This window comes from Pseudopodoces humilis, chromosome 5 (genome assembly GCF_049639895.1).
Source record: "Pseudopodoces humilis isolate 2021_Gansu_Grassland_sample_001 chromosome 5, ASM4963989v1, whole genome shotgun sequence".
NCBI classification, from domain to species: Eukaryota; Metazoa; Chordata; class Aves; order Passeriformes; family Paridae; genus Pseudopodoces; species Pseudopodoces humilis.
The window spans coordinates 30,682,657-30,697,101 of NC_142204.1; the positions used below are offsets into that span (position 1 = coordinate 30,682,657).

Sequence of the window (14,445 nt, forward strand, 5' to 3'; positions counted from 1 at the left end):
AATCTTAGAATATTCTATTCAAAAGAAAGTTAATTCTAATAATTTTTAATGAAAATGCTTCATTACCAAATTCTAGCTAGGAGATGGGATACTGTGAATTGATTTCTGAGTGAAGTATATTTATGTTGATGTAAGTGAGAGTTCTCATTAAAATCTCCTTAGTCATCTAATAGCTAGAAAATATTGCTATATTTAAATTAGTATGATAAGACTATTTACATTATATGTAGTACTAATTAATACTAGGAAACCTCTCAGCTATAAAGATCAAACAAGAATTTTCAGTTCTGTGATTTTATTCTAGATTCAGGTCCTGGCTTCTGAAACTCCTACAAGCCACAAAGAATAACAGGTTATTAGACAACTGTGAAGAAGGCTTTCTTTAAAAGTACTCCTCCATAGAAAATAATTTTAACATGAGGTTTCTTATTGTGTATATTAAATTTTCTTATCGATTAAGCTATTAATAAATCCCAGAGCATTTTCCTCCTCAATATGAAAAAAAAAAATATTTAAAGAAAAACAGAGCAAAATAGATGAGTTAAGTTTAGCCTTTATAGAAATAATTCTCTAAAAATACAATAATCTTGATGATGACAACTCCTGAAGTAATGTCACTGACTTCTTTACTGCGACACAGAACATTGTAAATTATGGGAGTCTTCTGAAAAATTTCTGTAGTTTAGTGATTGCAAACCAAAAATTCAAAATTCCAAAAATCAAAAAATCCAAAAATCCAAAACTCTAAAAATCCAAATTGAACTTAAATTGTGCTACAAACCTAGTACATGGATGTGCAAAGCAGAAAGGATGATTTTATGATGAAAACTCTGGATTGGAACTTAGGAGAAATGTATAAGTCCCTCTTCTGTGTCCTGCAAGACAAAGAAGTGTGACTGAGCTCCTGCCTCCATGGTTCTAACTACTTAAATATCTCACAAGGATGTGATGGAGTTTTATGCAGTGAAGTTTTAAGCCTAACAGTTGTGGGAACTTGGGTTATGTAGTTTGACAAAGTTTCAGACAGTGCTCCTAATAATATCACTTATTCAGTGTTTCATCCTTTAAAGAAAAACTGGTGCCTATGGAGGTGCACAGTATGTATCTACACCAGGATTAGTCATATAACTCATCAAAGTATGCAGTGTCATAAGCAGAAGTTGAAAGATATAATGATAATTATGATTGTTCACATCACATGTCAAACTTTTTCTTTTTTTTTTATTTAACCTAGCTCACACATAATTCTGAAAATTAACCTGGTCTGTTCTGCAACAGCAGTGTAGAGAAGCAATCAGCCCAAGAAAGATAAATATGTGGGCAAGTTTAACATTTTTTTTTATTTCCTTTTTTTTTTTTAACTTTTTCAGACTGGGTCTCAGTTTCAACAGTATTTCTTCAGTTGAGAATGGCTCTCTTAACAATGTACCTCATCTGAGGGAGCTCCACTTGAACAACAATGAGCTCGTCAGAGTACCCAGTGGACTGGGTGATCACAAATATATACAGGTAAAGTTTATCATGATGTCTCAGAGAGCAATAGTTGAAAGATTCTTAATGATATTTGTGTGTTTATTCAGTCTTGAACAGGAACGTGCACGATATTTTTAACTTGATGCAAGTTTCACAAATGCTTGGTTTATGAAGGAAATGAATGCAACAGGAAGACTCTTACTCTGAATTTTTTTTGGAAATGGTTATGAAGGTGTATAGATCTGGAGGGGTATGTTTGTTGTCTCTGTGTGTCTGAGGGGCCACAACAAATATGGGATTATTTGTGTACCTTAGTTTCCTCTTTGCACAAAAAATAATTTCTAAGAACATTTCTTCTATTTTTTTTTTTTTTTCATTTCTACTAAGTGACATTTTGCAGCCTTTCCCAATAACCTTTCCTTTGTTATCTCACAAAACAGCGCCATCAGGAGGGCAAATAGACAAAATAGGCATTTCACATCACTAGTATTTTTGAAGTCCTTTGGCCAGATATCTAGAAATATTTCCTCTTGGGAGCAATTTAAATCAGTCTGCACCCAGACTAAGATTTTACAGGAAAGAAAGCTCCCAAAGAATGAAGACTCCCAAATGTAAATTACCCCCTGCATTTGGCTTGGAAAAAAAATTCAAGAAATGGTAAATCTGGAGCAAAATAATATTCATCAGCTACTTTAAATCATCATTAGTGTTTACTTTGGCTCTGAGTCCTGTATAGTTGCACTCATGAGAATGCAAATATTAGAGCTGGAGAGAAACCAAATTAGCATCAAATACATTCTCTGTGTACAGCACATGCTCCTGAGCCACTGTGCTGTATTAATAATTTCACATTTTTGGCTCCTCTTTTGGTTGCAGTACTATCAGCTGAAAGTAATATTTTTAGAATGTCTTGCACAGATTCTGCCCTTTCTGTAGAAATTATGTCAATTGGGTGTATGCTAGGTATTTCAAAAGGCAAACAGAGTCAAGGACTTGTTTGGAAAGAAGACATATTTGTATAATGCTGCCAAAACACATATGAAGCATTTAATAGGAAATAATTTATCTTATTTGCCACGACAGCTCAATTTCTCACTTCAGTACTCGTATGCTTTTCAGGTGGTTTATCTTCATAACAACAAAATCGCTTCCATTGGGATCAATGACTTCTGCCCTCTTGGCTACAACACCAAAAAGGCCAGCTATTCCGGCGTGAGCCTCTTCAGCAACCCCGTGCAGTACTGGGAAATCCAGCCCTCGGCTTTCCGGTGTATCCACGAACGCTCCGCAGTACAGATCGGCAATTACAAATAGGTGTCTAAAGACGGCGTTCGGTTGTGCTCCAGCTAAACTATCTGTCCTTATAGGCCTGTTCAAAAAAACGTTGCTAACAATTAACGCCAAATGCCAGAAACTTCACTTTAAAGTGGAGATGATCCATTGATGTAGAATAAACGAGACATTACAGATGTACAAGGGCGAGCATACCATCAATAAGAATTGCCAACTGTGCTTTAAACTGACTTATTTCAGCCTTCTTCTCCAGCATGCTTTCTGTGGCATTTTTCAGTTTGCTGAATGCTGCAGGTTTTCAGATTCCACTGTATATGAAATTCGGAGTAAATATTTGTCAAGTTATGATATATTAAAAAAAAAAAAATAGTGATTGAGGTTATTTTTATAGCCACACACAGAGAAAAATAACAGAGGGAAAAAAGACTCTCAAATCATCTTGAGACTTGAGAAGGTAAGAGTTACCTCCTTTAAATTTATTTCAAGCCCTGGAGGTTTAAAAATATCCACTATAACTCTAAGATAATTCTGAATGTATCTATTTAGCAGAGGCAAATAAAGTTGTTGCTAATGTCATTATTTTTGGAAAAATAAAATAAATTCGTATTGTACACATAGTTCTTTAAAGTTTGCCATTCTTCTAGAGCAATGCTATTCAGAACTAGCCTAACATCATCCTAATGAATAAAATATTGAGTAGTCTGCAGTAAAAAACTTGTAACCTATATCTGGAGCTCGTTGACTAAATTTCTCTAGTGCAAATCCTTCTCACCTTAGTCACAAGAGCAGTTTTATGACTTGACTGCCTTTCAGAGTATGGTATAAGGGTTTAGTAATCGTTATCAATCCATGTATTTATCTAAACAAAAAACTATAACAGTTTTCACTTGTTCTGCATTGTACATTTGTCAGCATCCTTTACTGGTTTTGATTTAAAAAAAAAAAGGAATTAATTGTGAAGTAGAGATATGCAGGCTCCTCCGACTGACAAATTTGTGGGATTTTGACTGTAGAAGCAAAACCTTAAGTCTAGAAATATATGAAGTGGAATAACTGCAATTGTGGACATTGCTGGGACATCATTTGTAGATGTATCTATTTAGAGTGATGTGGACCCCTTTGTAAATTGGGATTCTTCAGCCCATACCAGTGGGTAGGAAGCACATCAAAGGCAGGCTGCACATTTCTACTGTCAATCTTCAAAGCTAAACATATACGCAATAAAAACATCACCTGAAAAGAATCTTCTGCAGACTCTTAATACTCCAAGGTCAGTCTCTCTAATTTGTAAAACTTATATGTCATTTATATTAAAGAATAATGTAATACAGGCAAACTCCAAAGTGTTTGTCTTTCTTCTTTTGTTTTGATAGAATAACATCAGTGTGTCAGAACTTCAATTAAGTCTTGGAAATTGAATATCTTTGGCATGGTGATAGCTAGAGTAAGAATAAGTTGTGTGAAATTCCTTTGCCTCAAGGAACTTTTTCATGCCTAACTCTCATAGGTATTTTTTTAGGAGCAAACAAATATAGTCTTTTTGTAGCTTTCATTTATTCAGTAGTAAATAATAGGAAACAATTATGACTCACTACAACCAATACAGAAAAAGCATGTCTGCACAATTCTGAGCTATCTTCTTCATATAGCAGCCAATGATTTCTCTGCTTTCTATCTGTTTTTCTTCTGGGTTTCACATTTTCAGAGAGTTATTTTTAAATGAAACAAACAGTGCATGATATCTTTCTGTCACAGGAGGGAAAACACCCCAGAAAATCATCAATTATGTTTTTTTTCCTTTTGGTTCTTGGTTGGATATCAGCTATTCTGCAGAGAGAGACCTCATGCAAAAACTAAGCACTAGCATTTCAAGCAAGAACAAAGGTACTGTCTTAGCCTGAAAACTCTACAGAATTTGCATGTACATGGTTACAGAAAGAGATTCAGACCAAAAATAACAATTACATAAAGCATCATATAAACATATGCACAAACTTGTCATTTCTCCATGCGTAGTTTTAACATCTACTAAGGCTTTTCTTTCAAATCAGAGCAAACTTTAAGTCCAGAAGAAAATATCTGAGCCTGGTCCTCCTCTGAAATACCTGTGATATGCCCCCTATCAAGCTTGTTGTTTGCTGCTAAAGCATAAGTTAGTCCTCATAAAACACATTCATTTCTAACAACCAAGGGCTCCAAAGATAGCAGGATTTTGCTGATTTCCAGTCTTTCTCAATGAAACAGAGTAAGCAAATCCTATAACAAGAGACCTAAGCAAGATCATGACAAATCTGAAAGGTAAACACGCTGTTGATTTTCCATAAATTGTGCAGCCATACCAACAGTGTTTGGTGGATGGGATTTTCTATCCACACACAGCATCTGCAGAGACTTCAAAGCAGCGGGAAGCCCAATACTTTTAAAACTGCTTTTCATATAAATAAAGAACAGATGGTTCTTCCACTTAAAAACAGAGCAAGGAAAGAAAAAAAGGGAAAAAAATAAAAACCAAAAACCAAACACAAGCAATCTATAAACAATTGGGTGGAAAGAAATATGAGAATTAAAGTAGAAAGTCTTTGGGCCCTGCAGTTCATCCTCAATTTCTTCATAAAGTATGAAGACAGCAAATGGTCACAAGTGTTGCACTCAATCACAGAAAGAATAATACCCTTGTTTCCTGGTGTAGCCTAAAGCATCTTATTCCTTACTGCCGGCAAGGGTGTGGCCATATTTTAGTCTGGTTTCTCCTACAGGGCACAAGGTTATGGACAGTTATCATATTCTCAATTGCTTGTGTATAAATGACACTAAATCTAATTTCATTTCCAGGAAATGATCATCCCTTAAATCCTTGGCATCAGCATGTTGCTCTCATTTCCAAGACCATACATTTTCTTCAGTTACCTCCACAAACTGTTTCTAAAATTCTCTCAGCACAAGACCTGGCAACAGCTCTTTGGCCCATGATTTACTTTGGGGTTTTTTGTGTTATTTTTTGGGTTTTTTGGTGGTGGGGAGGAGTTGGTTTGGGTTTTTTGGGTTTTTTTTTTGCGGGGGGGACTGGTTTTTTGTGTGTGTTTTTTGTTTGTTTGATTGTTTTAGTTTTTTCTCGTTTGGTTTTTGGGGTTTTTTGAGATGCTAGTAAACCACTCTGCTACAATCTATTTCTGCTTATGTTAGCTATTTTTGAAAACAGATAACATTTTCTACCTCACACTCATATGTAAAAAATATGAGAAAGATAAAAAACTATGTTTGTCCAAAGCAAGCACATTAACTTAATGTATTTCATTACAATTTTCAATGAAAAATAACTAAAGAAAATTACTGACTTTCTGATCCCACCACTACTCTGAAGTGCCATCTAGTGTCACTGAGGGACAGTAACAGTTACTGTTAATTAGAGAAAACCAGAAGATAAAAGGTTTATGAGGCTTTATGAGAAGAGGGCACTGAAATTCACATACTCTGCTGTTTTGGTTTTCTATTTCTACTAAGTCAGAGGTGCAGAGCTGTGAAATCAATAGTTTTTTTGTACACTCACAGTCAAATATGTTTGCTTTGAACAAGGATGAATTTTTGCTCATTCTCTCTGTATGCACATATTGCTCTGAAGTCAGTTTTGCTTCACAGACTTGCCTACAACTGTGGTTTTTGGGCTTTTTTTCACAAGAGTTGCCCTAATTTAGTTGAAAGTAGCTCATTCAATAAAAAAGAAAATAAAGAGTCATATTAGTGAAAAGTTGCAGAGCGCTGAAGGGGAAGTATGGTCTGTCAGATAGATGGATGTTCAATATTACCTGCCTCATCTTCAAAATGAAATCTTGAAATTAAAAATAGTTAATGATTTCTAGCATAAAACATATTAACAATGCTCCAGCAGCTCTCTCTGCAAAAGAACAAAGTTTCTGTGGATGTCCTGAAAAGGCACAAAAACTGTTTAGCAGTTTGGATTACACTCAACACAAACACTCAAAGAGCTAGACTCATCAATGGCTGCATTTTAAGTGACACAAACCAGCCTTTGGCCTGCTGCCCTGCTTCCTGCTCTGGAAGTTCAGCGCTGTTCGTGTGCCATAAGTGCATAAGAGGATCAGTCTGCATACAGGCACTACAGAAAGCTGTTCACCCTGCCTGTTAAACACCACACTTTCCTTTCTGAGATATAAAGAAGTGGTTTCTCCATAACTGCTTCGTCAGGCAGTTTTCTTTCTCAGTGTGTACATTATGCTGCTTGAAAGCTTTGGAGATTACCTCTGTGTGGGTGTCTTAAGTCAGCAGACCAGAAGAATGTTAATGCTCTGTTACTGCCTGCTTGAATTGGACTTAAATCTGCAGGAGAAAGCATGGAAAAACTATGGCGAATTTTATTTTTCTAATTAAGTATTTACTTATATATTTCACACAACTTTCTTAGACTACAGCAGAAAACTAATAACAAAATTACAACTGTGTGATGAGAAGCAGTGATGGCTGTGTTTCTATATCCACATGTGTTTCTGTAGCATGAAACACAGCGAAGAAGCTTTTGAAAAGCTGCAATAATTTTAGGTCTTGCATCTGCAAACACTTACCCACATGAATAGCTCCAATATTTTCACTTGGAGGAGCTGAAAAAATACAGATGAGCATAAATTTTGAAAGTAAATTAAAAAAAAAAAAAAAAAAAAAAGGTGCTGTCCACCCTTTAAATACAAAAGACGGTTTTTAAACAAAGAACTCTGAACTGTCCAAAACACCTCTATCCAAGAAATTTTCATGCCAGGAAATGTCCCAGGTACTTCCTTTGGCTCAAATTCAGAAGGAGAGAAGGTGAATACTTGAAAATTATGATTTCTAGTCATAAAAGGCATGGTATTTTGTTTAGATGCACAAATATTAATTAATAGATTGTGTTGTTCCTAGCTTTTGGCAGATTGGAGAATAGAATATGTACTGCTTTATTCTGGATATTCCCTGGATGAAAAGAGAGAATGTACCCTAGGAAATGTCACTGATGATACAGAACTGGGGAGGGGGGCTGTTGGCTGATCAGATGAAGGCTGTGCTGCCCTTCAGTGGGACCTTGATAGGCTGGAGAACTGGGCAGAGACAAACCTAATGAGGTTCAACAAGGGCAAGTTCAGGGTCCTGCATGTGGGGAGGAACAGCTCAAAGTGCCAGCACAGACTGGGGCCTGACCTGCTGGAGAACAGCTCTGCAAAAACGGGACTGGCAGTCCTGCTGGGTGACAAGCTGCCCATGAGCCAGCAGCACTTTTGCAGCCAGGAGGGTCAATGATCTCCTTGGGTGCACTGGAAGAAGCGTGGCCAGCAGGTTGAGGGAGGTGATCCTGCCCCTCTACTCAGCCCTGGTGTGGCCAGTCCTGGTGCTGTGTCCAGTTCTGGGCTCCTCAGGACAAGAAAGAAAAGGAGAGGCTCCAGTGGTGGGCCACAAAAGTGATTAAGGGACTGGCATATCTCTTTTGTGAGGGAACTGGGACTGTTAATCTGAAGAAGAGAAGACTGAGAAAGCATCTCATCAACACCTGTAAAAGTCTCAAAGGTGGGTGTCAAGAGGCTGGTGACAGACTATTTTCAGTGGTGCTCAGTGACAAGGAGAGGAGCAGTGGCCATAAATTAAACCACCAGAAGTTTCATCTCGACATGGGGAAAAACTTCTTTACACTGAGGGTGGCAGAGCACTGGAACTGGCTGCCCAATGAGGTTGTGGGGTCTCCCTCTCTGGACAAAATCAAAATCTACCTGGACAAGTTCCTGTGCAACCTGCTCTAAGTTGCCTTGGCAGGGGAGTTGGACTGGATGATCTCTCGAGGTCCCTTCCAATTGTGATTCTGTATAAATGATTACAATTTACAAAACTTTCTGTATTCATATTTAACATGAAATCAAGCAAAATTTTTCCAACTCTTTGTGTTATTGTCTCAACAGCATTGAAGTATATATTTTGTGATAAATCATACTTACACCTTTTATTCTTTTTCAACTAGTGTGTTAAATCATATATTATATTTGAATAAAAAAGTCTTAAGAATTTTGTTGCTATTTTTGAAACCAGAAGTTTATAAAAGTTACATTATTGTTTCCAGATGAAGACTTTAATTGAGATGAATTAGGCTAGTCCTGCTCTACAGAGTGATTTTTGAAAGTGTTCAAATCCCTAAAGTCATGGAAAATAGGGACCATGTGTCTGCTACTAAGTGCATGCTAGAAAGCCCTTTCAACAGGAAAAACTCAGAATCAATTAAAGTTAATCATGTAGCATTCTGATGCTGAATCCTTTAATCTTTTAATTTCAAGGTATTGAATCTTTGCAGGAATCAAAAGCTTGTAAAGAATAAACCAAATTCCAGAGTGTAGAAAAAAAATGAAATTTCAAGATGCATGAAATAATCTCAACATGAAAGACAGAATAATTCTAACTACTGCTTGGCTATGCTAGAAACTCTAGACAATTGAAATGTTTCAAAAAGCTTTTTCTCTTCTGAGAATAAACCTTCAGAGGTTTGTCCATACAAGTCATTCTAACATGGAAGGAAAACATGGATGCATTGCAATGTATTCTTGAAATAAAGCACTGACTTTGAAATGTTAGGTAACAGAGAGTGATTGAGAGATCCTAAACCTAGACTGACTTAATATTCCATCATGCCATCAAGAAAACAAAGAAAAAAGATTAGCCTTTTGGCTATATTTTAGTTTTCTATCCTTTACTGCTCATTTCCAGCACCAAATTCTTTAAAGACATGCCAATCTTTTACATACAGGGGAGCCTCTGCATGTGTAGATTACAGAGAGATGGAGAAGATTGCGTGAATTTCTCTTTAACAGATACTTGGATTGTTATGCAAAAACTTAAATATATTAGCTCTTTACTGCTGTCACAGGACTGAATTACAACAAAGTGGTAATATTCCCTTTGAACTGCCTTGTTAGAATTCTGACACATAGGATTGTTGTGTTTCCTACATCTTAGACAGTGGGAATGGTCTCACACTATGAAAAAAAATGCAACAGCACAAAGATTTTAGTTTATTCTGCAGAGCTGAGAAAGAAATAGCATTAATAGGAATTGAAGAAGACAGGTCTCATTTACCAAAGCTCTTCCCTACAGACGAGGAAGCTGAGGATGCCTCCAGCTCAGCTCCACCCTCCCTCACCTTCCAAGTGGGGAATCTGAGATAAAAGAGCTTTCTAGCCCCTTGGTTACCTCATGGGCAGCTTCTGGGCTGGCATGAGAACATGTAGTACATGAACATATGTGAACTTCATGAGGATCAAAGCAATCCCAGCATTGGTACAGACTGGGTGATGAATAGTCAGAGATCAGTCCTGCAAAAAAGGATTTTGGGATACTGGTAGATGAATAATTGGATATGAACCAGCAGTGTGCACTTGGCCTAGAAAATAGAACATATCCTGGGCTGCATCAGAAGCAGCGTGGACATCACATCCAGGGAGCTGATTCTGCTCCTTTTCTCCACCTCCCTGAACCCCCACTGCAGTTATGCACACAGTGCTGGGGTCCTCAGCACAGGAAAGAGCTGACAGAGTGGGACTACAGGAGAGCCACAACAAGGATCAGAGTGCTGGAGAACCTTTCCTGCAAAGAAATGTTGAGAGAATTGTATTTGTTCCAGGGCAAAAAAGGCTAAGAAGAAACATTATTGCAGCTTTTGAAGAAGGCTTATAAGAAAGACAGAGACTTTTTACCATGGCCTGTAGTGACAGGACAAGGTGCAATGGTTTTAAGCTGAAAGATGGTAGAATTAGGTTGGATATGAGGAAGATATTCTTTAAATTAAGGCTGATGAGACACTGGAACAGGTTCCTCATCAAAGCTGTGGATGTCTCATCATTGGCAGCATTCAAGGCCAGGTCGGATTGGGTTTTGTGCAAGCTGTTGCTTATTGCAGGGAGATTGGACTGCGTGATCTCTAAAGGTCCCTCTAAACCAAACCATTCTGTGATTCCAAGTGACTAGGCCCCTGACTACACCAGTAGGCTCTTGCTGCCATGAACATCTCTTCCAGAACCTCTGTCCACCTAGACTTGTATCACTGATTGTCCAGGAGCTACATTTAAGGTCAATTCCTTGTCCTTTCCCCGAGCTTACAGCTCAGGGTTTCAGCAGGAGAGAGCAGCTGTGCAGGAGAAGGCAAGCTGGGAGCCAGCACTGACACAGGGCAGGGCAGCAGCCTCACGATTGAGGTAACAGTGCCCCAGCACCCCATGAAACACAGCAAAGCTCCTTGGGTGACTGAAAACATCCAGGAAGAGAGTCCACTGAGAGGGCAGGCTTAAGGTCAAGCTCAGATTGCAAGTCAATAATGTAATGCCAGGTACAAAAACAGGCCCAGCATATCAGAACAGAGCCAGGACTGGGATTCAGCTGGAACACTGCTGCTGGACAATGGGTGGAGGCAGTGTGGCTGGACAATGTGGATGAGGCTGGAGTAACATCTTCAGCATCTCCTGAGTTAATTAGCAGCCCAAACCCTGTTTTCCAAGGCCTTGGAAGGCACTTCTCTAAAAATGTTTTGATGTGAGTATGTGACAAATCATTAGCAGTGGCTTTCAGAACAAGGATTTCTTGCTAATTGGTAAACACCTCCTTCCCTTCTCCTAGCTTTGAATCAAAATGTTGTGGGCTATCACCTGTACATCTGTTCCCTATTTGATTGAAAAAATGGTCTTCATGTGGGCTCCCTGGAAAAGTAACCATTCTGAGACAGCACATATCTGATGGCTCTCAGAATTATTCAGTTTTGGTTGTGTCAAAAGGTCCATAATAATGGCAAAAAGTGAACTGCTAAAACACAGTGTAAAACCCTCCCTTTATGAATAAAGTTATTATAAATATGTGACCCTAGGTCTCATTCTATTTTCATGAAATTGAATAGGAACAATGGGTTTGCTATACCACAACTGATTAGTCATATTATCTGTGTCTATGGGGTAAGAAAATGGTCAAAATTATAATGTTGCTCACTGGTGCTGCTGTAACTAAGTTTGTGTCAGCAGTTCCGTGTGAAACCAGCTTTTACACTTAAATATTATTACTCTGCTAAGTCTTGGAATCAGATCTTGTTTCTCAAGCATATTTGTTTCTCCCTTGAAATACACATAAATTTTGAGAAAATGGTGGAAAACATGAAATTATAATTTGATAAAATTCAAATTGTGGATCAGGGTATGTCAGAAAACCTCAGGACCTCAATGTCTACTTTCTTATTGATGTCTTTGTTTATATTCCAGAGTCTAAAGCTACATTTGATTTATTAAGTGAAATCGTCATTTTTCAAGTCTGGCACATGACTTAGTCCTGTCTCTGTTGTAAGGCTTTCTTGCCTCCTGAAACTCAGTGGCTTCATTTAAGCTCTCTATTGAGAGTGGTAAGTCCCAAACCCTGGCTAGGGAATGTTTAGTTCGGGCTATTTTCATGCAAAAACCCATTCTCATAGTCTCATATTCTCACTTTCTCATATTCTCACATTCTCTGCTGTCTGAATGCTTCCCTTACTTTTTCTCCTCAGTCTTGTAATGCTTCCTGCAATCCTTCATGGTAAAGTTTATCTCTGGGTTTTTTATATCTTTGAACAGCTGATAATATGGCATTCTGATCTGACTGAGACTTGGGGAAAGTTACAGTATTTGATTGTAGTACTTTACTTTCCATACCCACAGCCCAAAAGCCATTGCAAAACAAAAAGATGCAGCATCTGTTAAAATGCTGTTCTGTTTTGTAGCATTATATATATATATATATATATATATATATAAAATGGTATGAAAACATTAAAAGGTCTACTGAGAAGCTAAAGGGCCAGATGCTGATTCTAGTTTTTGGTCCAATTCAGTTTACCATTTAATAAACAGACACACATTTATAAAGATACACAGAAAATGAATTATCAAAATAAAATCTCTAGGTGCTTGCTGAAGTCTGAAAAAATACGGAGTGGAAAAAAGAGTTAAGCTAAGTAGACAGAGGTCTGAAATCTATGGGAGGTGGACAGGTTTAATAGGGAAATGCTGTATTCTCCTTAACGCATTGCAGGATGAGGGAAAAGTTAGTGCAGCTGGGTCATTCTTGAGTTGGATGGAGATCAGCTGAGACCTTAAGCACATTTGTGTCCATTCAAAATAAGTTTATGAACACCTGTGACACAAAATGTCTTAAATAGTTTCTCTCCTTTCCAATGTATATAACTTATACAGTTATATATGAAAAGCTTTGCTTGACTGAAAAAAAAGAAAACCGTTCAGTGAGGCCTCAGGTGATGGTCTAATGGAATCAGAAAATTGTCTTCTAAGTTTTTATTTGGCCTTTCAGAGACCTGCTTATTTTGGCTTTTTTACTACTGTGATCTTTAGAGGTGGTAAGAAAATGGAAAATACCTGTGGGTTAATAGATCATGACTGCTTCCAGACTTGTACATCCCATTTTGCTTGGCTCTATTTCTGTGACATTTCATTGCAGATATTCTGCTGAATACACAGCTAAGAGAAGACTCTGGAGAAAATTGTTGGAGAATACTATTCAGGCAGTTTACACAAAGTGAGACTATTTCTCAGGAGACTGATTATTTCCTAGACTGGAGCCCCAAGGGCACAATTTAGGTTTCAAAAGATAAGTGTCTAATGTCATTCTGGATTGCTTATAAGTGCCTGGCATCCTGCTGCTACTTCAGGACAAGACAGATCTCCTCAGAATCTTCAGTCACCGTAGCCAGACCCCCTTGGCTGTGCTGTACAGCCCAGGGTATGTCAGAGGCAGTAAGATGTCTTTTCACCACCTGACTGAAACCCCTTGAGCACAGACAATTGCCTAAATGCTGATGTCTTGCTATTAAGAACTGTGAAGTCCTTTGCCTTGCCATCAGCTACCATTTGAGAAGGGCACAAGAGGTAAAGTCCTCTCCCATAATCTATAAAAGTGAGTTGGACACCTGAGAGCCTCTCAGATAGTACTGGATGGTACTGCCTTTAGGTAAGTGAATACTGTTATTGTGTCTGTGTTGGGGAGCTGAACCACTCCCCAGGCTCCACAACTGTTTTTTACATCCCCACTGATCTTGAGGAGTGCCTGGACTCCTATCACACGCGTAGACACCTGTGTTTGCTGTCTCTCAGGACCAGAATGTCAGATACATCACACACCGTTTATAATAATAGATAGTCTGCATCCTGCCGAGAAGTGGAGGCAATCTTAGTGAGATATAAGGTCAAGTAGCTTTTAAAAAATAGCTTTTCTAATGGGAAATTTGATTTTGTGAGACGATTTCAGCAGTGCCATGTGGCCTGTAGTAAAGCATTAGTAGAGTTTCTCAACACTGCACAATTCTTAAAACAAAAGGTGTTTAATACAGCATGAGGTTAATCCACTCTGGATCTCCCTATAAAAAATAAAGACAATTAAATCACTGGATTGGAATCTGTGGTTGCCAGAGCTGACCATTTAATATGGCCAAAAGCATATTTCCAGCCAGTCTTTCAGAGGAATTCACTGTCTCCAAACAGGAAAGGGATGGACAAATTTGTCTGAAAGGAAAAATTGTAAGAAAAATAAAAATACTTATATTTTAATTTAAGACTGTGTCCTCAAATACACCTTGCTTCTTGATATAACACCCAAAAAAGGACAGTTTTAACCATAACTTGCCTTTTTTCATTC

At 37.9% G+C, this 14,445-nt stretch overlaps 1 protein-coding gene across 1 annotated transcript in view; it reads left to right on the forward strand.

Annotated features, from left to right (window-relative positions):
- Positions 1–4,109, forward strand: part of DCN (decorin) — a 37,989-nt gene extending 33,880 nt beyond the window's left edge. The window contains exons 7-8 of the mRNA XM_005519421.3: positions 1,371–1,509; positions 2,593–4,109. Coding sequence (XP_005519478.1) covers positions 1,371–1,509; positions 2,593–2,787 — 334 coding nt within the window. The 3' untranslated portion in view covers positions 2,788–4,109. The remainder of the gene's footprint in view (positions 1–1,370; positions 1,510–2,592) is intronic.
- The last annotated feature ends 10,336 nt before the right edge of the window (positions 4,110–14,445 follow it).